The sequence below is a fragment of the Oncorhynchus mykiss genome, chromosome 2, assembly GCF_057628025.1.
Source record: "Oncorhynchus mykiss isolate SJ-2025 chromosome 2, ASM5762802v1, whole genome shotgun sequence".
NCBI lineage: Eukaryota > Metazoa > Chordata > Actinopteri > Salmoniformes > Salmonidae > Oncorhynchus > Oncorhynchus mykiss.
This window is the reverse complement of record NC_143023.1, coordinates 8,562,346-8,576,194: the sequence shown is the minus strand read 5'-3', so window position 1 is coordinate 8,576,194 and position 13,849 is coordinate 8,562,346. Positions and strand designations below refer to the sequence as shown.

Genomic DNA, 13,849 nt, shown 5'->3' with positions numbered 1-13,849 from the left:
CATAATTCAAACAGGTATGGTGTGTTTTTTTAAATGTGTTGCCTACTGTTCTGGTCTACAATTCACAATATTGCAACGTAATACGTCAAGTATATTCGTGACGTTGATTATAAAGTGAGTGACCTAAGGGGTGCTCAAACGCAATGATATTGTCACTGTCCCTATTTTTTTTTATTGTATTTTTTAATTTAACTAGGTATGTCGGTTAAGAACGTTTTATTATTTGCAATGACGGACTAAGAACCATAGGTTAACTTTTCCTAGGGGCAGAAAGGGGAGATTTTTACCTTGTCAGCTCGAGGATTCGATCTAGCAACCTTTTGATTACTAGTCCAGTAGCGCTCTAAATACTACCTGCCGCAATCAAGTGCTAGTCGAAACTAGGAAACTCGGAAATGTTCGACTTGCTAACTGGTTGTAGTTATTCACGTGCCGCGTTCAACAAATGAGCAGATCGAAATTGCCGAGTTTCCTAGTTCCGACTAGCACGTGAACATAGCCCCTCTGCCCTTTCTCCCACCCCATGCTTGTGCTCCAGCTGCTAGCGCCGCTGCCTGCTGGCGTCTGTTGCTGACTCCCCTCACTGGCACACATATTCAATGTACAGGTAGCTTAGACCATGACAGGCATCGCCGCTGTCTCCTTCTTCTCTAACATTTGTAGGTTCGGTGGTTGCGGACTCCACTTCGAATCGTTGGCCGAACTCATCGTGCACATTGAGGATAACCACATCGGTAAGCATTGAACGAACCAAACAGAAGTGCTCATTCCACTTCTGCAATTGCCCTGGCTAGGGCTAGCTCGAACCAGTTAGCTAACTATAGCTACTTCCTGCGTCTGACAGCGCTGTTGTTAGGTGTGGTATTGATGGGACGTTTGTCTTTAGATTTTGTTTACTTACTGTCACGCTATAGCATTGCAATATATAGCTACAAACTGCACGATTGGGAACCACCTCGCACTTCGGGAGCGCCAGTTGGTCAATGCGTTCAACGTTTACGCACGGAACCGTGTTGAGCCAATGCTCACAACATGGCATTTGCAGCCCTGTCTGTTTGCAGCACCAGGCCTAGGCAAGCTACGTTGCAAACGCTTGCTAGATACTGCAACTAGCAGCGCAATGATAGAACGAACAGTGGTGAAAAAAATACTGATTTGTTATACTTAAGTAAAAGTAAAGATGCATTAGTAGAAATTGACTCAAGTAAAAGTGAGTGATCCAGTAAAATACTACTTGAGTAAAAGCATTTGGTTTTATGTATACTTAAGTATCAAGAGTAAAAATAAATAATTTAAAAATCCTTATATTAAGCAAACCAGACGGGACCATTTTCTTGTTTTTTATTTATTTACGGCTAGCAAGGGGCACACTCCAACACTCAGACGTAATTTACTAACGAATAATGTGTGTTTGGGGAGTCCGCCAGATCAAAGGCAGTAGGGATGACCAAATATGTTATTTTGATAAGTGCGTCAATTTTTCTGGCCTGCTAAGCATTCAAAAGGTTTCAAGTACTTTTGGGTGTCAGGGAAAATGTATGGAGTAAAAATTCAATTTTCTTTAGGAATGTAAGGAAGTAAAAGTTGTCACAAATATAAATAATAAAGTACAGATACCCCCAAAATCTACTTAAGTAACACTTTAAAGTATTTTTACTTGAGTACTTTACACCACTGAGAACGAACCACTGTTGACAACTTGAGTAGCTTTAAATAAACCTAATTGAAGATCAAGCTCCTTGGTAACTAGTTAGTTTGTTGACAATTACTGTTTTTACACTTCTAACGGTGCCTTCCTTGTTACTATGAGATTACAATGGCCATGGGGCTCAGATCACAGTGCAATTTAAGTTTAGTTACAATGTTATACTCATGCATTATAATTGCATTCAGAATGTGTGAGTCTCTCACTCTCACACAAACTGCTAGAGTATGCAGTTGTGCAGTAGACAGTAGAAGAGTACAGAACAGTGAAGGTGAATGTTAGTCACCCTGGGAGACGCGTGGGCGTGAGTCTTGTGCTGCACAGAGTTACTGAATATTGATGAACCTGGATGTGGGTCACACCAAGCCCCCACCTCTTCTCACTCACACATGATGTTGTCCCTCAAGGGTCACAGTAACAGAAGATCCTCCCATATTGATTAAGCTTCTATCATTGTGAACATGATGCCTGTCTCTGATCAGCTGGCAACCATTCCTAAAGACTCCAACCAACCACTGCATTCAGTCAGGCCTGACAGGATTCTGGCTCAAGATAAAGGCAGTCTGTCTTGTTGCCTTTTTAGCTCCATGACATCACCCCAGTCCTGAATGATAAACAATCTGTTCCAAAATCAATCGTATCCCTTGGCTGAACCCCAGACAGAGCCCCTTGACACACAGAGAACCCCAGACAGAGCCCCTTGACACACAGAGAACCCCAGACAGAGCCCCTTGACACACAGAGAACCCCAGACAGAGCCCCTTGACACACAGAGAACCCCAGACAGAGCCCCTTGACACACAGAAAACCCCAGACAGAGCCCCTTGACACACAGAAAACCCCAGACAGAGCCCCTTGACACACAGAAAACCCCAGACAGAGCCCCTTGACACACAGAAAACCCCAGACAGAGCCCCTTGACACACAGAAAACCCCAGACAGAGCCCCTTGACACACAGAAAACCCCAGACAGAGCCCCTTGACACACAGAAAACCCCAGACAGAGCCCCTTGACACACAGAGAACCCCAGACAGAGCCCCTTGACCAGTCCAAAACCATGAGATGTAGTGCATTCGGAAAGTATTCAGGGCCCTTGAATTATTCCACATTTTGTTACGTTAAAGCCTTAATCATTTTTAGAATAAGTTGTTTTTTCCCCTCATCAATCTAATCAATTTTTGCAAATGTATTAAAAACAGAAACATCACATTTACATAAGTCTTCAGACCCTTTACTCAGTACTTTGTTGAATCACCTTTGGCAGCGATTACAACCTCGAGTCTTCTTGGGTATGACACTATAAGCTTGACACACCTGCATTTGTGGAGTTTCTCCCATTCTTCTCTCCAGATCCTCTCAAGCTGTGTCAGGTTGGATGGGGAGCGTCACTGCACAGCTATTTTCAGGTCTCTCCAGAGATGTTTGATCAGGTTCAAGTCCAGGCTCTGTCTGGGCCACTCAAGGACATTCAGAGACTTGTCCCGAAGCCACTCCTGCGTTGTCTTGGATGTGTGCTTAGGGTCATTGTCCTATTGGAAGGTGAACCTTCACCCCAGTCTGAGAACCTGCTTGAGAGCACTCAGGACTTCATCAAGGATCTCTGTACTTTTCTCTGTTTGTCTTTGGGCTCCCAAGTGGTGCAGCGGTCAAAGGCACTGCATTCTCAGTGCAAGAGGCGTAGTCCCTGGGTCGAATCCAGGCTGCATCACATCCGCCCGTGATTGGGAGTCCCACAGGGCAGCGCACAATTGGCCCAGCGTCGTCAAGGTTTGGCAGGGGTAGACCGTCATTGTAAATAAGATTTTGTTCTTAACTGACTTGCCTAGTTAAATAAAATACAAATAACATCTTTCCCTCAATCCTGACAAGTCTCCCAGTCCCTGCCTCTGAAAAATATCCCCACAGCATGATGCTGCCACCACGCTCCACTGTAGGGATGGTGCCAGGTTTCCTTCAGATGTGACGCTTGGCATTCAGGCCAAATAGTTCAATCTTGTTTCTCATGGTCAGTCTTTTAGGTGCCTTTTGGCAAACTCCAAGCGAGTTGTCATGTGCCTTTTACTGAGGAGTGGCTTCCGTCTGGCCATTCTACCATAAAAGCCTGATCGGTAGAGTGCTGCAGAGATGGTTGTCCTTTTGGAAGGTTCTCCCATCTCCACAGAGGAACTATGGATCTCTGTCAGAGTCACGATTGGATTCTTTGTCACCTCCCTGACCAAGGCCCTTCTCCCCCGATTGCTCAGTTTTTCCGGGTGGCCAGCTCTAGGAAGAGTCTTGGTGGTTCCAAACTTCTTCCATTTAAGAATGATGGAGACCACTGTGTTTTTGGGGACCTTCAATGCTGCAGATAGGTTTTGGACCTTCAATGCTGCAGATAGGTTTAGGTCCCTCCCCCAAATCTGTGCCTCGACACAATCCTGTCTCGGAGATCTATGGACAATTCCTTCAACATCATGGCTGGTTTTTTACTCTGACATGCACTGTCAACTGCGGGACCTTTTATATTGACAGGTGTGTGCTTTTCCAATCCATGTCCAATCAATTTAATTTACCACATGTGGAGTCCAATCAAGTTGTAGAAACATCTCAAGCATGATCAATGGAAACAGGAAGCACCTGAGCTCAATTTCAATTCTCATAGCAGCGGGTCTGAATACTTACGTAAATAAGGTTTTTCAGTTTTTTATTTTGAATACATTTGCAAAAATTTCTAAACCTGTTTTTGCTTTTTCATTATGTGGTATTGTGTGTAGATCGATGAGGAAAACATTTTAGAATAAGGCTGTAAAGTAACAATGTGGAAAAAGGGAAGGGGTCTGAATACTTTCAGAATGCACTGTAGGTTCATGGCTGCCACGCTACGTAAAATTAAACATGTCACTGGGTGGAATGCAGGGAGAAGTCCTGGCAGGGTTGTAATCATTGCACCATTTGCTACTTTTAGAGGACATCAGTTTAATGACTAGGTCTCTGTCTAGTTTGTTCCACCACATCCTTTATCACTTCCTTTATAAAAATGGCATTACCAAAAACTTTTGAGGGAACACTGAAATCCAAATTCAATATATTTGCATTAATGTTGTGTAGACTAGGCCGTATCGTAATGCTGTGTAGACTAGGCCGTATCGTAATGCTGTGTAGACTAGGCCATATCGTAATGCTGTGTAGACTAGGCCGTATCGTAATGCTGTGTAGACTAGCCCATATCTTGTAGGCCTGTTATTTGTATGTGTGTATTTAAAAATTGATCAAATTGAGGGGGCACGTGCTTTAGTTTTACTGGTGTGTGTTCATTTTGCGTGGTGGGGTTTTCTCAGGATCAGTGGGGATTGGAGAGGAGCTGTATGGTGACGAGGCATAGAGCACTACTTTTGACTGGAGCCCTATGGGTATCCAGTGGGCCATGGTCAAAGTAGTGCTCTATAAAGGGAATAGGGTGCCTTTGGGATGTAGATAATGGACTGGCTGCATGGAGAGTGGATGGGTAATGAGAAATCCCCCTGTTCTCTCTGCTAGGCCTGGGAGGCTATAGGGCTGATCCCCCTGTTCTCTCTGATAGGTCTGGGAGGCTATAGGGCCAATCCCCCCTGTTCTCTCTGCTAGGCCTGGGAGGCTATAGGGCTGACCCCCCTGTTCTGTCTGCTAGGCCTGGGAGGCTATAGGGCCGACCCCCCTGTTCTGTCTGCTAGGCCTGGGAGGCTATAGGGCTGACCCCCCTGTTCTCTCTGCTAGGCCTGGGAGGCTATAGGGATAGGCTACATGGGGCCTTCCCGTCAGTGTTCCTGCTGTGGTAGCCTAACATACCACTGTTTAGCCGTGATATGGCTGTAGCCTCCATGATGCTGTTTAGAATGTTGAATTTTGTACAATAACTCATTGTATTAGTAATGACACAGTCTAGGCCTAAACTATCTATTTCAGATGACATTTTAAATCCCATGCATTTCCCCAGTATTCATAGGGGTCCTAGTTTGATTGATAAACATTCAAAATGTTTAGTTGTATTTATTCAGAAGCCTAAATTAGTTTAGTTTGACTGTGTTGGTGCAGAGAGGGAGCAGATATTTACATTGAGTTAATCTGACCAACAGAGGGAGACGTGTCCACCGTCTGAGAGTGAGACAGCTGGGAAACGGCCTTCAACACTTCAGGTTGCCACAATGGGCTCCCAAATGGCGCAGAGGTCTAAGGCACTGCATCACAGTGTTAGAGCCGTCACTACAGACCCTAGTTCAGTTCCAGGCTGTATCGCAACCAGCCGTGATTGGGAGTCTCATAAGGCAGTGCACAATTGGCCCGGGTTAGGGTTTGGCCGGGGTAGGCCGTCATTGTAAATAAGAATTTGTTCTTAACTGACTTGCCTAGTTATGGTTCAAGATACACACAGTGAGACAGTTGGGGAATCTGCCTGCAACACTTCCGGTTGCCACAATACACAGTGACAGCTGGAATATGAGGGTCATTCCTAGACTACAACACCTGAGGAATTCCATATCACCAGGAAGCTGAAGGACATTCTAGATTGTAGATACTGAGCACTACACAGTCAAACTAGCCTCTCTTGAAAAGAGTTTAGAAACATCCACTACATATGCACCAGTTTTACACGTTGGCCTACATTATATCTGCAGGTTCTGACCCAATCAATCCACCATCCTAGGGATCCATACTGCTAAAGTATGGAAGCCAACCTGGCCCAGCCCAAACAAAGGCTCTGGCCCAGCCCAATAGAATGACCTGACCCAGCCCAAACAAAGGCTCTGGCCCAGCCCAATAGAAAGACCTGGCCCAGCTCCAGCTAGAGGTTGACACAGGAACAGAATTCCTGCAGGAACGGGATTGAAATTCTAGAGTCAAATTTGGGACAAGATGGTCAGTCCACAGGAAGTACAGGAATTTATTTTTAAACTGAGTTATTTTTGTGTTATAAGCAGTTTTAGGAGGCCACATCATTTTTGAACAGTAACACGATTTCTTCAGTCTTCAATCACTAATTAAAACATATAGAATTGGCCTTTATCTGCTAGGCAGGCAACGAAAAGTAGCTAGCTAACAGTGAACTAACTGCTCTCTCTTCTAATGAGCAGCCCAAAATGAGTCTGTTGCTATGGAAACTCACACATAGCAGAGTGCAGGGAGGGGACAGAGTGGAGCAGCTAACAGAGGAAGGTATTTCTACTCGTTAAAATGAGGACAGGACAGGAAGGGAGGGATTTTTATCAGGACAGAAAAGTTGTGGGGGTTATAGAACTGTTGCGGGATCGGGACTGTACGGGAAAACATTTGACAGGACAAGATGGCACAGGAATGCATTTTCACTCCCATGTCAACCTCTAACCCCAGCCGCCCAGACCCAGCCCAACCCTCAGTCCTAGCCCAGCCCAGCCATAACCCCCAGCCCAGCCCAACCCTCAGTCCTAGCCCAGCCCAGCCATAACCCCCAGCCCAGCCCAACCCTCAGTCCTAGCCCAGCCCAGCCATAACCCCCAGCCCAACCCTCAGTCCTAGCCCAGCCCAGCCATAACCCCCAGCCCAGCCCAACCCTCAGTCCTAGCCCAGCCCAGCCATAACCCCCAGCCCAGCCCAACCCTCAGTCCTAGCCCAGCCTAGCCATAACCCCCAGCCCAACCCTCAGTCCTAGCCCAGCCCAGCCATAACCCCCAGCCCAGCCCAACCCTCAGTCCTAGCCCAGCCCAACCCCCAGCCCAACCCTCAGTCCTAGCCCAGCCCCAGCCATAACCCTAGCCCCCAGGCCCAACCCCCAGCCCTCAGACATAACCACAAGTGCCAGGCCCAGCCCAGTCGTGCCGAGCTCAGTCCTGCCCAGCCCGGTCTTTAATATCCTATATCCCTCCTTTAGCCCTCTGATTGTGTGCTGTGCATGTGTCCAAGGTGTTAGCCCAAGGAGGGGGGCTCCCAACACTTCCAACGACTTATTGGGGAATAACGAGCCAATTAGTACTGCCCAGAGTGGAAAAACTCCACAGCTCCCCTGCCTCTCAACACACACACACACACTGATCCCTCTCTTAGGTCTGCTGCCCTGTGCCCGCCTTCGCCTCACAGGAGTGCGAAATCTGCCGCATCCTGCCAAGCGGATTACAACGAGGGTGCTTGATTTGGCGTTTCTTCCTCCTCATCTGGTGGCCTGCTGCTCTCAAACACATTCTACTGTATAATTAGGGAAGGGGCCTGGAAAACAAGCTCACAAGGCATTCTTGTCCGCATATTTTCCTTCCATGTTCCAGCCGGGAGCCTCCTGTTTGGGGTTGTGAGCAGTAGGGGGCAGCGGTGGGTCGTTGATGAGAGGCCCCTGTGCTAAAACAGTGGGTGCTTATTTGTCCTATTTCAAGTGTGTATTATACAAATGTGTGATTTGGAAATGTGTTTTTGGCATATCCCAACTCCCCCTGAGACACCCTGTGGTCGCAGCTAGGGTCGGCCATTATCAACTGGAGCAATTTAGGGTTCAGTGCCTCGCTCAAGGGCACATCGACAGATTTTTACACTTGGTTGGCTCTGGAATTCGAACTAGCGACATTTCAGTTACTGGTCCAACACTCTAACCGCTAGGCTTCCTGCCACCCATTTGAAAGAGCTGTATGGATCAAGCATCTCGGTGGGAGAGCTGATCCAGGATCAGTTTAGCATTTTGGATCACAATGAATAAGAGTACATGGACATGGAGGACACAATCCTAGATCAGCATCCCCTGGTGCCCCTAAAGAGGTGATGCTTTTCACAAGCATCATGTGACTGGATATATCTACTGAATGTGTTCCTGCTCATAGAGCGTGTAAAGAAAGTTACTGTTGTTTCCTGCTCATAGAGCGTGTAAAGAAAGTTACTGTTATTTCCTGCTCATAGTGTGTAAAGAAAGTTACTGTTGTTTCCTGCTCAGAGCGTCTAAAGAAAGTTACTGTTGTTTCCTGCTCAGAGCGTGTAAAGAAAGTTACTGTTTCCTGCTCGTAGTGTGTAAAGAAAGTTACTGTTGTTTCCTGCTCATAGAGCGTGTAAAGAAAGTTACTGTTGTTTCCTGCTCAGAGCGTGTAAAGAAAGTTACTGTTGTTTCCTGCTCGTAGTGTGTAAAGAAAGTTACTGTTGTTTCCTGCTCATAGTGTGTAAAGAAAGTTACTGTTGTTTCCTGCTCATAGAGCGTGTAAAGAAAGTTACTGTTGTTTCCTGCTCATAGAGCGTGTAAAGAAAGTTACTGTTGTTTCCTGCTCATAGAGCGTGTAAAGAAAGTTACTGTTGTTTCCTGCTCAGAGCGTGTAAAGAAAGTTACTGTTGTTTCCCGCTCATAGTGTGTAAAGAAAGTTACTGTTTCCTGCTCATAGAGCGTGTAAAGAAAGTTACTGTTGTTTCCTGCTCATAGAGCGTGTAAAGAAAGTTACTGTTGTTTCCTGCTCATAGAGCGTGTAAAGAAAGTTACTGTTGTTTCCTGCTCATAGAGCGTGTAAAGAAAGTTACTGTTTCCTGCTCATAGAGCGTGTAAAGAAAGTTACTGTTGTTTCCCGCTCATAGTGTGTAAAGAAAGTTACTGTTGTTTCCTGCTCATAGAGCGTGTAAAGAAAGTTACTGTTGTTTCCTGCTCATAGAGCGTGTAAAGAAAGTTACTGTTGTTTCCTGCTCATAGAGCGTGTAAAGAAAGTTACTGTTGTTTCCTGCTCATAGTGTGTAAAGAAAGTTACTGTTGTTTCCTGCTCATAGAGCGTGTAAAGAAAGTTACTGTTGTTTCCTGCTCATAGAGCGTGTAAAGAAAGTTACTGTTGTTTCCTGCTCATATAGCGTGTAAAGAAAGTTACTGTTGTTTCCTGCTCAGAGCGTCTAAAGAAAGTTACTGTTGTTTCCTGCTCATAGAGCGTGTAAAGAAAGTTACTGTTTCCTGCTCATAGTGTGTAAAGAAAGTTACTGTTGTTTCCTGCTCATAGAGCGTGTAAAGAAAGTTACTGTTGTTTCCTGCTCATAGAGCGTGTAAAGAAAGTTACTGTTGTTTCCTGCTCATAGAGCGTGTAAAGAAAGTTACTGTTGTTTCCTGCTCATAGAGCGTGTAAAGAAAGTTACTGTTTCCTGCTCATAGTGTGTAAAGAAAGTTACTGTTGTTTCCTGCTCATAGAGCGTGTAAAGAAAGTTACTGTTGTTTCCTGCTCATAGAGCGTGTAAAGAAAGTTACTGTTGTTTCCCGCTCATAGAGCGTGTAAAGAAAGTTACTGTTGTTTCCTGCTCATAGAGCGTGTAAAGAAAGTTACTGTTGTTTCCTGCTCGTAGTGTGTAAAGAAAGTTACTGTTGTTTCCTGCTCATAGAGCGTGTAAAGAAAGTTACTGTTGTTTCCCGCTCATAGAGCGTGTAAAGAAAGTTACTGTTGTTTCCTGCTCATAGAGCGTGTAAAGAAAGTTACTGTTGTTTCCCGCTCATAGAGCGTGTAAAGAAAGTTACTGTTGTTTCCCGCTCATAGAGCGTGTAAAGAAAGTTACTGTTGTTTCCCGCTCATAGAGCGTGTAAAGAAAGTTACTGTTGTTTCCCGCTCATAGAGCGTGTAAAGAAAGTTACTGTTGTTTCCCGCTCATAGAGCGTGTAAAGAAAGTTACTGTTGTTTCCTGCTCATAGAGCGTGTAAAGAAAGTTACTGTTGTTTCCCGCTCATAGAGCGTGTAAAGAAAGTTACTGTTGTTTCCCGCTCATAGTGTGTAAAGAAAGTTACTGTTGTTTCCTGCTCATAGAGCGTGTAAAGAAAGTTACTGTTGTTTCCTGCTCATAGAGCGTGTAAAGAAAGTTACTGTTGTTTCCCGCTCATAGTGTGTAAAGAAAGTTACTGTTGTTTCCTGCTCATAGAGCGTGTAAAGAAAGTTACTGTTGTTTCCTGCTCATAGAGCGTGTAAAGAAAGTTACTGTTGTTTCCTGCTCATAGAGCGTGTAAAGAAAGTTACTGTTGTTTCCCGCTCATAGAGCGTGTAAAGAAAGTTACTGTTGTTTCGCGCTCAGAGCGTGTAAAGAAAGTTACTGTTGTTTCCTGCTCATAGTGTGTAAAGAAAGTTACTGTTGTTTCCTGCTCATAGTGTGTAAAGAAAGTTACTGTTGTTTCCTGCTCATAGAGCGTGTAAAGAAAGTTACTGTTTCCTGCTCATGGTGTGTGTAAAGAAATGTACCGTTGTTTCCTGCTCATGGTGTGTGTAAAGAAAGTTACTGTTGTTTCCTGCTCATGGTGTGTGTAAAGAAATGTACCATTGTCCTAATTGCAGTACTTTTCAAGTGTTTTGAGGACACAGCCTGACATAAACAGATATTCTCCCATCAGCCCTGGGATTCAAACCGTCAACCCTTACTGGCCCATCTCTCTAACCTCGAGGCTACCACCGTCCATAAATGCTGAGGTCTATTACAACTTCAACACCATTTCCAGTGAATATGTTGCAAGGTGGTGTGGCTTCACGGGACTCTGTTTAGTGGTTCTGCCTCCGTTTCCCCTAATTACAAACTCTATATTTCCACTCTGATATGAAAACAGACTTAAGCCGCTAATGTGAATATTGGCCGGTCCACTAAGTCCATTAACCCCTTCCAACCCTCAGCAGGGTTTATCACAACAGGTGCTAATGGATCCTGAACTAAATACTGAATGGCACCCTATTCCCTATATAGTGCACTACTAGGGCCCTGGTCAAAAGTACTGTACTATATAGGGAATAGGACCATTTGGGACATAGCCCTGGACTGGCTCTCTAAAACTGACTGGGGAATAACAGGAGCTTTAAGGCCAATTTCAGCCCAACCACCATGTTATGGTAAGCTCCCCAATGGTCCTGTAGTGGTCTAGTAGTGGTTAAACTGACCAATGGTGGGTTTAGTTTGTCCCAGCTCAGATCTCTCTGTGTGTTCTATGGGAGACAGGTCAGTGTAGGACCAGAGAGAGAGAGAGCCTTATCCTCGGTTATGTAGCCCTGGCTGTGTCTCAGGCTGGCAGGGATGGAGGTGAGCCCCAGACAATCTGTCTGCCTTTTGTCTGTCTGCCTGCTCTAACAATGGGTGTGTTTGTAGCTGCTCTCTGCACAGGGGGCTCATTTAGGGGCTCGAGGAATGCACCCCCCAAAATCTGCTGAGCGGAAATAATACATTTGGGAAGCAGTAACTGGCGCCCCGATCTCTGCACCTGGTGGACCTAATTACATTTACTGCCCCTCCCCCGGCTGACACTTGTGCTGCAGACAGTTTAGTCAGTCAGTTAGTCACCCCTACCAGTAACACACACAATGGCTGACACCAGTCCAGTCAGTCACTGCTCTGGCCCTCATTGCTGTTCTCAGTCAGGAGGTGACTAACTCTGACTCTATAACAGTATTTATACTGTAGTGGAGCTGTAGTAGATAACTAACTCTGACTCTATAACAGTCTTTATACTGTAGTGGAGCTGTAGTCGTCTGACTCTATAACAGTCTTTATACTGTAGTGGAGCTGTAGTCGTCTGACTCTATAACAGTCTTTATACTGTAGTGGAGCTGTAGTCGTCTGACTCTATAACAGTCTTTATACTGTAGTGGAGCTGTAGTCGTCTGACTCTATAACAGAACTGTCTTTATACTGTAGTGGAGCTGTAGTAGTCTGACTCTATAACAGAACTGTCTTTATACTGTAGTGGAGCTGTAGTCGTCTGACTCTATAACAGAACTGTCTTTATACTGTAGTGGAGCTGTAGTCGTCTGACTCTATAACAGAACTGTCTTTATACTGTAGTGGAGCTGTAGTCGTCTGACTCTATAACAGAACTGTCTTTATACTGTAGTGGAGCTGTAGTCGTCTGACTCTATAACAGTCTTTATACTGTAGTGGAGCTGTAGTCGTCTGACTCTATAACAGTCTTTATACTGTAGTGGAGTTGTAGTAGATAACTAACTCTGACTCTATAACAGAACTGTCTTTATACTGTAGTGGAGCTGTAGTCGTCTGACTCTATAACAGAACTGTCTTTATACTGTAGTGGAGCTGTAGTTGTCTGACTCTATAACAGAACTGTCTTTATACTGTAGTGGAGTTGTAGTAGATAACTAACTCTGACTCTATAACACAACTGTCTTTATGTTGTAGTAATCAAATCAAATTTTATTTGTCACATACACATGGTTAGCAGATGTTAATGCGAGTGTAGCGAAATGCTTGTGCTTCTAGTTCCGACAATGCAGTAATAACAAGTAATCTAACTAACAATTCCAAAACTACTGTCTTGTACACAGTGTAAGGGGATAAAGAATATGTACATAAGGATATATGAATGAGTGATGGTACAGAGCAGCATAGGCAAGATACAGTAGATGGTATCGAGTACAGTATGTACAAATGAGATGAGTATGTAAACAAAGTGGCATAGTTTAAAGTGGCTAGTGATACATGTATTACATAAGGATACAGTCGATGATATAGAGTACAGTATATACGTATGCATATGAGATGAATAATGTAGGGTAAGTAACATTATATAAGGTAGCATTGTTTAAAGTGGCTAGTGATATATTTACATCATTTCCCATCAATTCCCATTATTAAAGTGGCTGGAGTTGAGTCAGTGTCAGTGTGTTGGCAGCAGCCACTCAATGTTAGTGGTGGCTGTTTAACAGTCTGATGGCCTTGAGATAGAAGCTGTTTTTCAGTCTCTCGGTCCCAGCTTTGATGCACCTGTACTGACCTCGCCTTCTGGATGATAGCGGGGTGAACAGGCAGTGGCTCGGGTGGTTGATGTCCTTGATGATCTTTATGGCCTTCCTGTGACATCGGGTGGTGTAGGTGTCCTGGAGGGCAGGTAGTTTGCCCCCGGTGATGCGTTGTGCAGACCTCACCACCCTCTGGAGAGCCTTACGGTTGAGGGCGGAGCAGTTGCCGTACCAGGCGGTGATACAGTAGATAGCCTGCAGGCTGTGTTGATATTACACATTCACTAGGGGATCTGGTTTTGGTGTGTGTGTGTGTGTGTGTGTGTGTGTGTGTGTGTGTGTGTGTGTGTGTGTGTGTGTGTGTGTGTGTGTGTGTGTGTGTGTGTGTGTGTGTGTGTGTGTGTGCGCGCGCGTGCCTGTGTGCGTGCATTGCCTATGTGTTTTCAGTCAAGTTTCACATCTGAGGTTCAGTCATTGTACAATCAGCCGTGTTATTTAAGCCTC

At 45.0% G+C, this 13,849-nt stretch overlaps 1 protein-coding gene across 1 annotated transcript in view; it reads left to right on the top strand.

Annotated features, from left to right (window-relative positions):
• The first annotated feature begins 389 nt into the window (after positions 1-389).
• The window catches only part of LOC110512497 (juxtaposed with another zinc finger protein 1), a 37,245-nt gene continuing 23,785 nt past the window's right edge, over positions 390-13,849 (top strand). Inside the window, exon 1 of the mRNA XM_036936813.2 lies at positions 390-734. Coding sequence (XP_036792708.2) covers positions 620-734 — 115 coding nt within the window. The 5' untranslated portion in view covers positions 390-619. The remainder of the gene's footprint in view (positions 735-13,849) is intronic.